The following is a 13,601-nucleotide window of genomic DNA, read 5'->3' as shown; positions in this document are numbered from 1 at the left end:
ATTGTACCAAGCTTCACTAAACTACACATACGTGCAATGTTTTGCCAGCAAACTCGGAAGTCTGCTCATTTTTTATCTATACGCGTCAAAGCAAACGGTGACCAACATTTCTTTGTTCTCAACAATTGTGATGGGAAAAATGTCGATCTGCGAAAAGAGGGAAAGATGATATCTTTAAGGTTTCCTGAGAAGCACTCGTGGTCTCGAGGAATCTCTTTAATAATTAATAATTTTATTACTTTACACAGTATTTAATTTTTTTGTTTCGCCATTTTAATTCTCATTACTTTGAGATATAATTTATCATTTAGAGAAATATACTAAAATATTCTTTTTGTAACGCTTCTTTTATCAAGCTGATGGACGGTTGTAAAATTCACAGATGTATCGGATCGTCTATTATTTATTTTTCATTGCGTATAGGACAGAAACATACCCCATCGAGGTTTTTATGACCTGAATACAAAAAAAATGTTGTTCTGTATATGTTTATGTAAATGTGAGATATTATACATGTATATACATATTTTTGATTATTATTCATCTTCACACTCCGGATAAATGACTTGCATTACATATTTTTCTAATCTCTGCTCATTCCGAAACGTGTTTGAGAATACTGTTACATCTAAAGGCTTACACACATCTACTTATTTTATATCTAAGCTAAATCTTAAACAAATAGGGTGTTCACGAATTTATCAGCCAGCTTTTTTCTTGGTATTTTCCAAATGGCATTTATTAGAAAAAAATTATCAGGAAAAAGTTTTACAATTTCCTGTGACCAATATAATAGCGTATATCATTTTTTTTATACTTGCAGTATGATTCTAGAAACGATAGTGACATGCAGCTATTTAAGCCCATAGTCTCCACAAATCGCTTCATATGACATAAAAAGACATGCAGCAGTCTATTTAAAGGATCGAAAATGATCTTCATTTCCGAAAAAATAGTACACAAAAAAACTACCTGTAAATTGTATTATAACTCGTTTACACTTACCTGACAGTAAAGCGCAAAAGTAAAGGAACAAAATCTGCCTGCTGTAATTTGTAAGGGCGAAGACGTGGCACGGCACATAATAATTACAAGCCATCTTGCATTCTTGGGAGGTAAATTGTACCATTTTGTACTGTAGGCTATGTTAGCTATTTCTGTACTCTGAAAAAACTGAAAATTTGAATAATTTCTCATCACTAGAAACGGCAATATTCATTTTTCTTTTCTAAAAAATACCTCGGCTGCTAGTTTTTCTCCCATGTAACAATATAGGAACAATTGCAACATCACGTAAAATACGTATACCAACAAGAACGAAATTTGAAAAATCATGTCTTCCATTGTATTCTCTCCTAACGACTGCACATTAAATTATGAGAAAAATGATATATTATTTTGTAATGCTTTTTGAAATTTTTTTATATTATATACACTTGAAAAAAGATATGTTTTTCATCGTACCATCATAACTTGGTAAAACTGAGAACATATCTGAATGGTGCAACTCAGCATTTGAAACAGAAGCATCATGTTAAAGGAATTCTCTATCCTTCCGGCGAACCTTAGTTGTACACATGACAAGATTAATAGTTAGCAAATGACAGCAACATTATGAGTTTAAAGGTTGAGACGAAGAAAAGAAAAGACGAACATACAATGGTTTTACATTGATGAACTTAAACATCGAAAATTAACATTCCATGCATACGCTTATTCTAATTTATTCTCTTCGCTGTATATATTCCCTAGTATCTTCAACAAAATAACAAATTTCCTTAATACGAACCTATTTATATATTCATGCTTTTCGACAATCTTCTGCATCTTCATTTCTATATTTTTCTTATCGTACGAATCAATCTTCCCTAAATCTTGCCTCAAAATCGAAAGCTGTCCGCAGACGTGGAAAATCAGTAGGACAACGAGAGTATCTACAGTTGTGTACGTATTCGCTGCATAAATGGCAGCCACGTATTGACCGATCATCGTCAATTCGAAATTTGGACTGATGCTAGTGTTGTATGGGTAATAGCCACGAAGGAATAGTGTAATGTCGTTATTTTTCATGCTAGACAATCGTGCAGGCACAAAAGCGAGAATTACGATGTTAACCATCAATGTGCTTCCTATTGTAATCTTTCTAGTGATCCTCGCGGTGTTCACCATTGTTTCTCGTTCGATATTATTCGTCACTGCGTCCCAGTCATTGGCCATGTATCTCAGTAGAGACTTTAACGCTTGGAAGAGAAGGAAATGGTAGATAGAATACGTCTTAATGGATCTTTCTTGTGTAATAATTAGAATAAGATTAAAGAATATTTTAAAATATAGCGTAAATAGATAAGAGAATATGACAAAATAGAACAGTACAATGAGATTTATAAGCTGCATATTGGGCAGTATTTTTAATTAAAAAAAGAAGACAAATCCATATTTGTTGTTTAATTTGTTATTGTGTAATTTTCTGAGATGCTTACGTATGCCGTTGATCCAAACAGTCAGAGTCTTCATGAGGGAAACCATGACGGTAATATTAGTCGACAGATTCTCGATCACCAAATCAGAGTCACCGGCGATCATAGGAAGGTTAATTGTTTGTGGAGCACATGCGAAGCACAGCATTATGATACACGGTAATAGAACGAGGTAACTGGAAGATCGGTTCCATTTCCTCTCTTCCGGCCAGATACCCATAAACTTCAGCAGGTTGTAATTCCAAGCGTACACATTGTTTAAATCTACATCTCTATCTATAAATAGGTACTTAAAAAATAATTCACAGTCGCAAGATTAAATATGTCATATTTCTCTTCCACTATCCATAGTAATATCTAAAATTATAGTCTCCAGTTTTAGTTATTTTGTATTATTTTCAATTATTCACTTCTTATTTTCAACGATTAAAGTGATAAAAGAGAAATTTCTGCTAATCTCGCTGGTTTTTACCAATATTTATTAGGTAATATGTGAAATTACCTCGTTGGATATCCATAGAGGCCTGTTTTCCCATAACTGAACCACCTGCTCTCACGTACAAAAGCTACTCCGACGGTTTCCTCAGCGCGCGTCCCCTTCATGCGCATTATGATATCAATTATTCGTGAATGCGTAGTTCAGCGTCGCTCTCAACTTTATGTTTCAGTAAGTTGGATCTGTCATTACAGTTTGACTGTTACAAGTATGTATTTATCTGTAATTATTCACAACCTCCTCCACGATACGAGGAAATAAAAGAGAAGCAGGTGATGCCTGCGCTTTTGCAGCTTTCTTACACTACCGACCACTCTAAGCTTTTTTGTTATATCTTGGGCTAGAATCAGCAATAATCACAATTTAAAAAATATGTTTGTAATACAAATGGACTTAATAAAAGGAGTGATATTAATTTTGTGAAACTCAGTATGTAGAATTGACAACATTTTTTTATTTCATTTCAGTTGCCAACAGATTGAACTTGATAAAAAGAGTTTGATGTGTACTGGTCGACTACTGATTTGTTGGATGCTGGACGAGAAACATGTGGAAACCTTTTAGATTGTAATGTATATAACATACAAAGAAAATTGAAAAGTTGGGGCAGGTAATTACAATTAATAGATTAGATATAGTATACATAATAAAAAAAATAGTAAAAATCATTTACTTACCTGACAAATAAAATATCAGCACGTCAAAATGTACATGTTTAAAATGTCAGAACAGCGAAAGCTGTGGAACAAACAATATGATTCCGAAATATGTTGCACAGGATCGTTATATTCATTTTTTCATTCAAATAAAATTGCCAATACCTGGTGAAAAAAGGTAGAACTAATTTTGGTCGCTATTGTACGACGGTCAGTACCGTACGACTCTCCCCTACATACATTTACTTATTTTTCGGCTTCGCAGCCCGAAAAGAGAGACTTGGATTACATATTTTTCAAACTCTCATTCAATCCTATACTTCTTCTGGAGTATCGTCACATCTAAAGACTTGCACATATATTATCACACATATAAAAAAATTACATACGCCATTATGTTGCTTACAAATAACAGTAACACTTGTTCCTTATTCATTTTATCCTCATACATAACGTTTACGATAAGAACGCTGTCTAGAAATACCGTGAACACCGTGTACATATTTTTTCATCTCTTAATTTATATACCATATCGCATATCTATTTTTTAGTTTAGTTCTCTATATTCTCTATACTCGTACGCTTTTTTCTTCTACTATATCCATCTCTCTTAATTCGCTAGAATGTAACCTGTAGCATTTAAATTGCGAGATATTTTTGTGTTTTTTACACAGGATGTGTTTCAGAATTTGGTACCTAAATTGTATCGATACATTCTGAGCCTGTAGTCAGTGCTGCTAGAATTGATCAGCAATTGAACAGCAATCATCTAATACTCGTTATAATTTTTGTTGTGTCAACAATTGACAATGCGTTATAAATTGGTCACTGTAGCTCTCAGATACTTCGCAATTTATCACAGAATTGTTAAGAAAGTTTGTGTTCGTAAATCGTATTAGGACTCGTTCACACTTACCTGAGTATATAGCGCTAGAGTAAACCAATAAAACCTGCCTGCTGTAATTTGTAACGGTGAAGATCTGGCACGGCACATAATAATTACAAGCCATCTTGCACTCTTGGGAGGTAAATTGTACCATTCGGCGTAGTACGCCGTGTTAGCTATTTCCGTACTCTGAAAAAATTGCGAATTTTAATAATTTCTCATCACCGAAAACGTCAATTAACTAATCTGCCTTTTATAAAAAGTACCTCGGCTGCTAGTTTTTCTCCCATGTAACAATATAGGAACAATTGCAACATCACGTAAACTACGTATAACAACAGAAACGTAATTTGGAAAATCATGTATTCCATTGCTTCCTCTTCAAATGACTATAAATTAAATTATATCAAAGCTGATGTATTTATTTTAGAAAATTCCTTGATATTTTTACCTTCGTACCATAATGATTTGATAAGACTGAGAGCATATTTGAATAGTGCAACCCAGCATTTGAAGCAGAAGCATCATGTTGAAAGAATTCTCTATCGTTGTCGCGAACCTTAGATGTACGTACGACATGATTAATATTTGCTAAACGGCGGCTAAATTATGCAATTACATGTTAAAACAAAGAAAATAAAAGATAAACGTACAGAAATTTTAAATCGATGAATTTTGATTTAAGATATTAATATTTCATGAATACGCTTATTATAATTTATTCTCCTTACTGTGTAGCTTTCTTACCATCTTCAATAAAACAATATTTTTAGAATACGAACCTGTTAATATATTCATGCTTCTGAATAATTTTCCGCAACTTCGTTTCTACATCTTTCTTATCGTACGAATGAATCTTCTGTAAATCGTCTCTCAAATTCGAAAGCTGTCCACAGACATGAAAAATCAACAGGACGACAAAAGTATCTATAGCTGTGTAGGTATTCGCAGCATAAACAGTAGCGACGAATTGACCGATCATCGTCAATTCGAAATTTGGACTGATGCTAGTGTTGTAGGGAAAATAGCCACGAAAGAACAGTGCGCTGTCGTTGTATCTCATGTTAGATAGTCGTGCAGGTAGAAAAGCGAGAACTACGATGTTAACCATCAATGTGCTTCTCATTGTAGTCTTTCTGGTGATTACCGCAATGTTCACCATTGTTTCTCGTTCGGTTTCGTTCATCACTGTGTCCCAATCGTTGACCATGCACTTTATCAGAGGTCTTAATGCTTGCAAGAGAAGAAAATGCCAGATAGAGTACGTCTTGAATGCTCGTTTTGTGAAGCAATTAGAATAAGACTAAAGAATATCTTAAAATATAATATAAATAGGTAACAGAATATGATAGAATAAAGCAATAGAATAAGATTTACAAAGTAGATAATTGATAGTGTTTTTAGTTAAATTAACACGATAAATGTATTTTTGTTAATTTTTTAAATACTCACATTTGCCTTTGAACCAAATAACTATTGTCTTCATAAGCGAAAGCGTGATGGTAATGTTAGTCGATAGATTCTCGATCACCAGATCAGAGTCACTCGCGATCATCGGAAGGTTAATTGTTTGTGGAGCACATATGAAGCACAGCATCATGATACACGGTAAAAGAACGAGGTAACTGTAAGCTCGGTACCATTTCCTCTCTTCCGGCCAGATACCCATAAATCTCAGCATGTAATAGTTCCAACCGTATATATACTTTACGTCTATATCACTATCTGTCATGAATGGGTACTTAAAGATATTTCAGAACCCTGAGATTAAATATACCTACAATTTTTCTTATTCACTATCTATAATATTATTTTAGAATATAATCTTCATTTTTCTCGTATTTTGAATCTAAATTATTATCATCCAAAGAATAGTTCTGGGCCGTCAAATTTAATATACTGTATTTCTTTTTTTCTTTATGATATATTACTTAAAAATATAAATTTCCTTTTTCTTTTTTTCCCTTTTGCATATTATTCTCATTTACCTATTTATTTATTTATTTCGAATAATTAGGATATTTCGTAAATTAATTTGATAAAACAAAAATATCTGCAGGCACTGCAATATTTTTCGAATATGTTTAATTAAATTTGAAAAATTGTAAAGTTACCTCGTTGGATATCCATAGAGGCATTTTTTCCCATAACTCAACTACCTGTTCTCACGTTCGAAAGCTACTACGACGTTTTCCTCAGCGCGCGTCTCCTTCATGCGCGTTATGATATCAATTATTCGTGAATGCGTAGTTCAGCGCCGTTCTCAACTTTGTCTCTAAGTAAGTTGGATCTATCATTACAGTTTGGCTGTTACAAGTGCTCATCCGCAATTATTCACAACCTCTTCCACAGTACGAGGGAATAAACAGGGAACGCATTGCGTTTTTACAATATTGTTAACTCGACACTATATTCCTTTCATGGATACGATTCAAAGTTTACAAGCAAAAGAATTTTTTCAATTGTATTGAGCAAATATATCACCAGTATTATTGAAAGAAAGCGTTTTCGAAGAAATTTGTTTAAATGATAAATACAATATCCAGTAATTTTATAAAATAAAAAATATGTAATTCATAAAATTAAGATTTTCAACTAATAGAATTATATTTATATAGTTTACACTTAAGGGTTAGGTTTAATGCATCACTAGTATTAACTTAGAAAATTCAGATCTGTCAAATTTCCCATTTATACATTAAGACTTCAGGTAGTTTCACAGATCTGTATAAGAGCAGTCTTTCCCTGTTGATTGCAGTGATAAAACGTATAGATAGTTCTACGCTACATATTTATTTATATCTATCTTGTGCTCTTTTATATTGTGTTGTAAAAGTGCAAATGCGTATTGTATTCGTGATAGTAATATCACCATTTTTTTGCAATCTTAAAATGTGAAATGCATTTTTCTATTCCATACTTTTTTTTCAGCAAGTTCTCTTCAGGAACTTTTCGTTTTAGGAAGAAATCTTTGGGAGAGATACTGTTTCTATAAAGTGTGAGTTTTATCAACATCTTAATTTTTTTATGGTTTTATCAAGTTCTTCGAATGTACAATTTCTTCGTACTAAATCTCTATTCCTTCGGTTAAAAGTATCTTTATCAGATTATATGAATCTTGATACAGAACTCTGAATAGATATCAAAATATTTATTCCGTAAGGAGTGTGATTTTATAAAATACGCAGTGTGCTGTGTTTCCTATTATCCTAAACGAGAACAAACATTTGTCAACCATACGATTATGTTACTTTTCATCTATCAGTCGATATTTCATAGCTAACCATATGGTAAGATATCAAATAAAAGTTTTTAGAACTTGACAAGATATTATTCCGAACTCTTCAGATGCATATTTAAATGTTTGTAAAAGTCAGTGAAAAAATAATTTAGTTCCATGATCGTTTGATTCACAGTATCAAAGAGTTCGAGGCAGAAGGAACTGAACTTTCCAGCTGTTATTTGAAACGATACTTTCGCTCGACACATCACGATAATTAATGAAATGACGTCCTTCGGTGGTAAATACCAGTTGCAATCGTACGCTGATTGTCCAATACCAGCACTCTGAAAGCAAATCTTCTATTAGAGTATTGGAAGCGTAATTTTGAAGAAAGAAATGAAACTTTTAACCTTTGGACAAATTTTCTATTTATACATAAATAACTCACTTGTCCACGAAGCATTTCACCCATATGGTCATAAGTGCGAAGATGCAGCACAGTATAAATTACGTGTATGATGAAAAATATCATTCCAACTATTGGCACGTCCACTTGCACCTGATTTACGGTCTAAAACGGAAAAGAAACTGCATTACGTACCAATTTCTTTCCTCGTCGAACAAATGTCAATGTAATATTAACTTTAGCATACGGTTGTCATACGGCATCCAGTCAGAAAATACAACGACGTGCAGATTATAACCCGAACGAGTATCGTGAAATTGAAACGATCTTCCACGATCACGGCAAACCTTGGAACAAACGCTTCCTTAAATTTGTTTACTAGTTATATCCTAAACGATTTTTCGATCTGATAAATCGACTAACATTTCCTATTTTCTTTTTTTTTCTTTTTTTTTTAAATAATCTCCTTTCACTAATTGGATTGCGAAAGAAATATCTTTCTAATATTCATTTCTTAATTCGCGCAAACATTTTTAGCGTACTGATAAATCGCTTCTACCAACCTAGGCAACTGATTGTCCTGGTTCACAATGAATCCCAGTCGTTCATAGAAGCTTGCGTAATTATTCTGCTTTGTCACGTTAGTTGGATCCTCGAGAGCCATCCTAAGAACAGTTAATTGACCGCACAAGTATAACACGAGAACCGCAAGGAACGTGTCGAAACAAGAATAGCATATCGCGCTTAGCACCGAGCCCATGAATTGTCCCGGCCATGCGATCTCAACATTTTGACTCTTGCTGACGTCGTAAGGGAACGTGGCTGGATGAAGTGCACCTAGATCAGCTTCTGACTCGCTTTGTGTATTACTCTGCAAGCGGGGAAAAAGAAAGGATAGCATTCACGGGTGAAAAACGAAAGTGATGAATGAACGGATACGCATTACGATCACTTATGATCGACAAGCGGATGTTCGGACGCTCCACTGTCTCCTTCGCTGTTCAAAATCGCTACGGTAGCCGCGCACTGAGGAGCCACCGCTTACGCGAAAATTCGCACGTGCCAATTTCAAACATCCATTCTCATACCTGATCATTCTCATACCTGACAATATATTAGACCTGACCATCGCAACAAGCGGGTATTGTACGCCACTTTATCTAATTTTAATAATTTATCTAGGAATCTGCTAAAAAATTCGCCAAGTACTTATTAATCGTTTTCTTGATGATCCGTGCCAATTAACGTGTATTATATAAGATTTTTTAATATTTGCAAAGGAGGTGTACGTATCCATGTTTATATGTTTATGCAAATGATTATTCGCCATCGAAAAATGTTTAGAAAAGTAATTTTCGTAACACAATAGCAGAAACATCATTGTTTTTGATTAAAGCTAGCCGTGCTGATATACAGACTGTCATGTATCCTCAGTGTGTCCAAGTTTTCGCTTAAAAATAGCGCATAATTGCTGAGAAATGGGGAAAATAGCAGCGAATGAAGATAATATCTAACACGAACACGTTAGTAACAAAAGTACCAGTTGCAGCTACGGTTCATAAACCTATTAAATATTTATCAATGGCATGTCTACGGTTAGTGTCTCAGCAATCGACTTCGAATAGGTTTAACGTTGCTCAAAGAAGCACCCTAAACGTAATATCTTTAAAAAAACAAAAGGAAAGAATTGGAGAATATCCAGGTGCAGAAGGAAAGGTTTTGTGAGAAGTATTCGTGGTCTCGAGGTATCTCTTTAGTAATTAATAATTTCATTACTTTCCACAGTGCCTAATTTTTTGTCTCACCATTTTAATTCTCGTTGCTCTGAGATATAATTTATCATTTAGAGAAATATACTAAAATATTCTTATCGTAGCTCTTCTTTTATCAAGTTGATAGACAGTTGTAAAATTTGCAGAAGTACATTATTTATTTTTCATTGCGAGTAGAACGGATACATACCCCATCGAGGTTTTTAAGACCTGAACACAAAGAAAAGATTGCTCTGTATACGTTTATGTAAATATGAGATATCATTACATATTTTTCTAACTCCTACTCATTTCCAAATTTCTGTTGGAATATCGTCACATCTATAGATTTGCTCCTATCTATATTCCTCTGACATGTCTGGGACGTATACACATATACCTACGGCTGGTAAATACGTGGACCCTCTGTGTATACCTTAATTTCTCTTAACGTAATATTATATATCTACTTTTTGCCTCGGTTAGAATTCTATGTCCTAAGATCAATATATCACCGCTGCATTTATTCTACTTTTCGATATATCTTCCTCTCTTAATACGCTAGAATCTAAGCAGTCAATTTGTGCGATATTTTTATATCTCTTACATAAGATGTGTTCCAGGATTTACTAACTAATCTTTATCGATACATATCTTCCAAGGATAGAATCTGTCCTGATAGAATTGCAGCAAGAATCATCTAATACTTCTCTCAAACAGGATACCTATATTTTACATGTATATAGAATTCTTATATTGCAACTATTTGAATAAAATTGAACATTTTTCATATGGACACAATCTCTGTCCAAAAATTGGCACAACATTATAAATTAGTCATTGTATCTCTCGGATACGTCGCAATTTATCCAGAGAATTTTAGGAAAATTGGTATCCGTTAATTGAATTATACCCGCCTTACGCTTACCTGAGAGTATAGCACTAAAGTAAAGCAACAAAATCTGCCAGCTGTAATTTGTAAGGGTGAAGACCTGGCACGGCACATGATAATTACAAGCCATCTTGCATTCTTGGGAGGTAAATTGTACCATTCGGCATTGTACGCCGTGTTGGCAATTTCTGTACTCTGAAAAAAATTGCAAATTTTATTTACCAAAACGTCGATTGATCCATTTTTGATTTATAAAAAGTATGTACCTCGACAGTTAGCTTTTCTCCCATGTAACAATATAAGAGCAATTGCAACATCACGTAAATTACGTATATCAACAGGAACGTAATTTGCAAAATCATATGTTCTATTGCTTCCTCTCCAAGTGACTATAAATTAAATTATGAGAAAAATGATGTATTATTTTGTTATTATAATACTTTTTGCTGTATCCTTCGACAATGCATTATCCATTTGGAAATGAATGTTTTATTCTTCGTACCATAAGAACTTGATAAGTCTGAGAACATAGCTGAGTGGTGCAACCGAGCATTTGAAACAGAAGCATCATGTTGAAAGATTTCTCTATCGTTTCCGCGAACCTGAAATATACATACGGCGCGATTAATAATTGTCAAATGGTAACATTATGCATTTATAGGTTAAGACAAAGAAAGTAAAAGGTGGACGTAGAAAGATTTTAAATTCTCGAATTTAATTTCGGTACTTAGTATTTCATGATTCTTCTGATTATAATTCATACTCATTACTGTGCTTCTTCAATCTTTCTTTCCATCGTCAACAAAAGAACGATTTTTTCTAATACAAACCTATTAATATATACATGCTTTTGCACGATCTGCTGTAATTTTATTTCTACATTTTTGTCATCATACGAATGAATCTTCCTTAGATCGTCTCTCAGAATCGAAAGTTGTCCACAAACATGAAAAATCAACAGGACGACAAAAGTATCTACCGTTGTATATGTTATGGCTGTATAAAGAGCAGCCATCAATTGACCGATTAGTGTCAATTCGAAATTTGGACTGATCGTAGTATTGTAGGGGTAATAACCACGGTAAAACAGTTCTTTGTCGTTGTATAGCATGCTAGACAATCGGGCGGGCAAAAATGCTACAACTACGATGTTGGCCAGCAGTATGCTTCTTATCGTAATCTTTTTAGTGATCCTCGCGATGTTCACCATCTTTTCTCGGTCGGCATTGTTCGTCACTGTATCCCAGTCATTGGCTATGCATCTCAGCAAAGACTTTAATGCTTGCAACAGAAGAATATGGCTAATAGAATACGTCTTGATGGATCTTTTTGTGTAACAATTAGAATAAGATAAATGAATGTCTTAGAATATAATTTAGATAGATTACAGAATATAATAGAATAAAATAGTAGAATAATATTTACAAAGTGGATATTTGGTAGTATTTTTGTTAAAAAAAACATTTTTGAAATGCTTACGTTTGCCTTTGATCCACACAGCCATAGTCTTCATAAGCGAAATCGTGATAGTAATGTTAGTCGATAGATTCTCGATCACCAGATCAGAGTCACCCGCGATTATCGGAAGATTAATAGTTTGTGGGGCACAAATGAAGCACACCATCACGATACACGGCAACAGAATGAAGTAACTGGAAGATCGATTCCATTTCCTCTCTTCCGGCCAAATACCAATAAACTTCAGCATATTGTAGTTCCAACCGTAGACATAGTTTAAATCTATATCTTTATCTATCATAAACGTGTACTTAAAAAACATTTCACGATCGTAAGGTTAAATATGCCTATAACCTTTCTTTTTCTCTTTATGATATATTACTTAAAAATATAATTTCTAAAAATATTTATTTTTAAGGTGGTACGACAAAAATTCTGCAATTAATATTTAAAATTACCTCGTTGGGTATCCATAGAGGCCTTTTTTCGCGTAACTGAACCACCTGTTCTCACGTTCAAAAACTATCAGGACGTTTTTCATAGCGCATGTCTCCTCGTTCAGTCAGAATGCTTATTATGATATTAATTATTCGTGAATATGTAGTTTAGTGTCTTTCTCAAAGTTATGTCTAATTTTGGTTATTACGATTATTCGTCTGTAATCACTCGTAACTACTTCCAACATTCGTGGAAATGAAAGAAAAACGGGGATTGTTCGCGTTTTCGCTACGTCGTTAGTCCACACTGTCTTCCTTTCACGGATGTGCATCAAAATTTACAAGTAAAAAAATTTAATTTCGTGGAGGAAATAATTCATCAATAATTGCAATTATTACTGGAAATTAATGCTGTCAGAGAAATTTGTTTAAGTGGCGAATATAATATCCAGAAATTATATAAAATAAAAAATCTTATAATCTTGTATCTTATGTAATAAAAGAACGAGTGTCTATTATATTAGCCATGCTAATGTCATCATCTTGTTATTTTAAAACAAACAATACAATTTTGTATTTCATATTTTTTTTAGGAATGTTAAGATGACAAATTGGGAGCAATGAAGAAATCATCAACAGAAGAATCTTTGGTGTCGCTTGTACAAAATGTAAGTTTTGTAGACGATTCAATTTTTTAATCACTTTATCAAATTCTTCAATTGCTTATGGAATTCTTTCATAATAGAGTTTTGTTCTTTCGGATAAAAAAAATCTTATGAGAGTATATGAATACCAAAGTATTTATTCGATAAGTAGTGTAATTTTGTAAAATTCTGTATAAAATCTGACGTTCATTGAATAGTAACATACATTAAAAATTTTATAGAATGATTATATCTTTTATAATGAAATGTAACTG

The 13,601-nt window shown here is 33.4% G+C and overlaps 3 protein-coding genes across 3 annotated transcripts; all 3 read right to left on the bottom strand.

Annotated features, from left to right (window-relative positions):
- Positions 1 to 399: 399 nt before the first annotated feature.
- On the bottom strand, positions 400 to 2,995 carry LOC117158944 (odorant receptor 13a-like). Its single transcript, XM_076621384.1, has 7 exons — positions 2,980 to 2,995; positions 2,481 to 2,753; positions 1,790 to 2,240; positions 1,465 to 1,564; positions 1,240 to 1,362; positions 1,006 to 1,164; positions 400 to 456 (listed from the first exon to the last, which is right to left on the bottom strand). Exons 1-7 carry the CDS (start codon positions 2,993 to 2,995, stop codon positions 400 to 402), a joined length of 1,179 nt encoding a protein of 392 aa, XP_076477499.1.
- A 1,316-nt stretch (positions 2,996 to 4,311) lies between these two features.
- Positions 4,312 to 6,645, bottom strand: LOC117158943 (odorant receptor 10-like). Its single transcript, XM_076621407.1, has 7 exons — positions 6,630 to 6,645; positions 5,968 to 6,240; positions 5,298 to 5,748; positions 4,975 to 5,074; positions 4,782 to 4,904; positions 4,546 to 4,704; positions 4,312 to 4,398 (listed from the first exon to the last, which is right to left on the bottom strand). Exons 1-7 carry the CDS (start codon positions 6,643 to 6,645, stop codon positions 4,312 to 4,314), a joined length of 1,209 nt encoding a protein of 402 aa, XP_076477522.1.
- Positions 6,646 to 8,658: 2,013 nt separating this feature from the next.
- LOC117158942 (odorant receptor 4-like) lies at positions 8,659 to 12,719 on the bottom strand. Its single transcript, XM_076621377.1, has 7 exons — positions 12,704 to 12,719; positions 12,267 to 12,539; positions 11,618 to 12,068; positions 11,290 to 11,389; positions 11,054 to 11,176; positions 10,824 to 10,982; positions 8,659 to 9,015 (listed from the first exon to the last, which is right to left on the bottom strand). The coding sequence occupies exons 1-7, from the start codon at positions 12,717 to 12,719 to the stop codon at positions 8,659 to 8,661; spliced, it is 1,479 nt and encodes a 492-aa protein (XP_076477492.1).
- Positions 12,720 to 13,601: the final 882 nt, after the last annotated feature.

Source organism: Bombus vancouverensis, chromosome 9 (genome assembly GCF_051014615.1).
Source record: "Bombus vancouverensis nearcticus chromosome 9, iyBomVanc1_principal, whole genome shotgun sequence".
Classification (NCBI taxonomy): domain Eukaryota; kingdom Metazoa; phylum Arthropoda; class Insecta; order Hymenoptera; family Apidae; genus Bombus; species Bombus vancouverensis.
The sequence above is the reverse complement of the archived record's forward strand: the minus strand, read 5'-3'. Positions and strand labels throughout refer to the sequence as shown.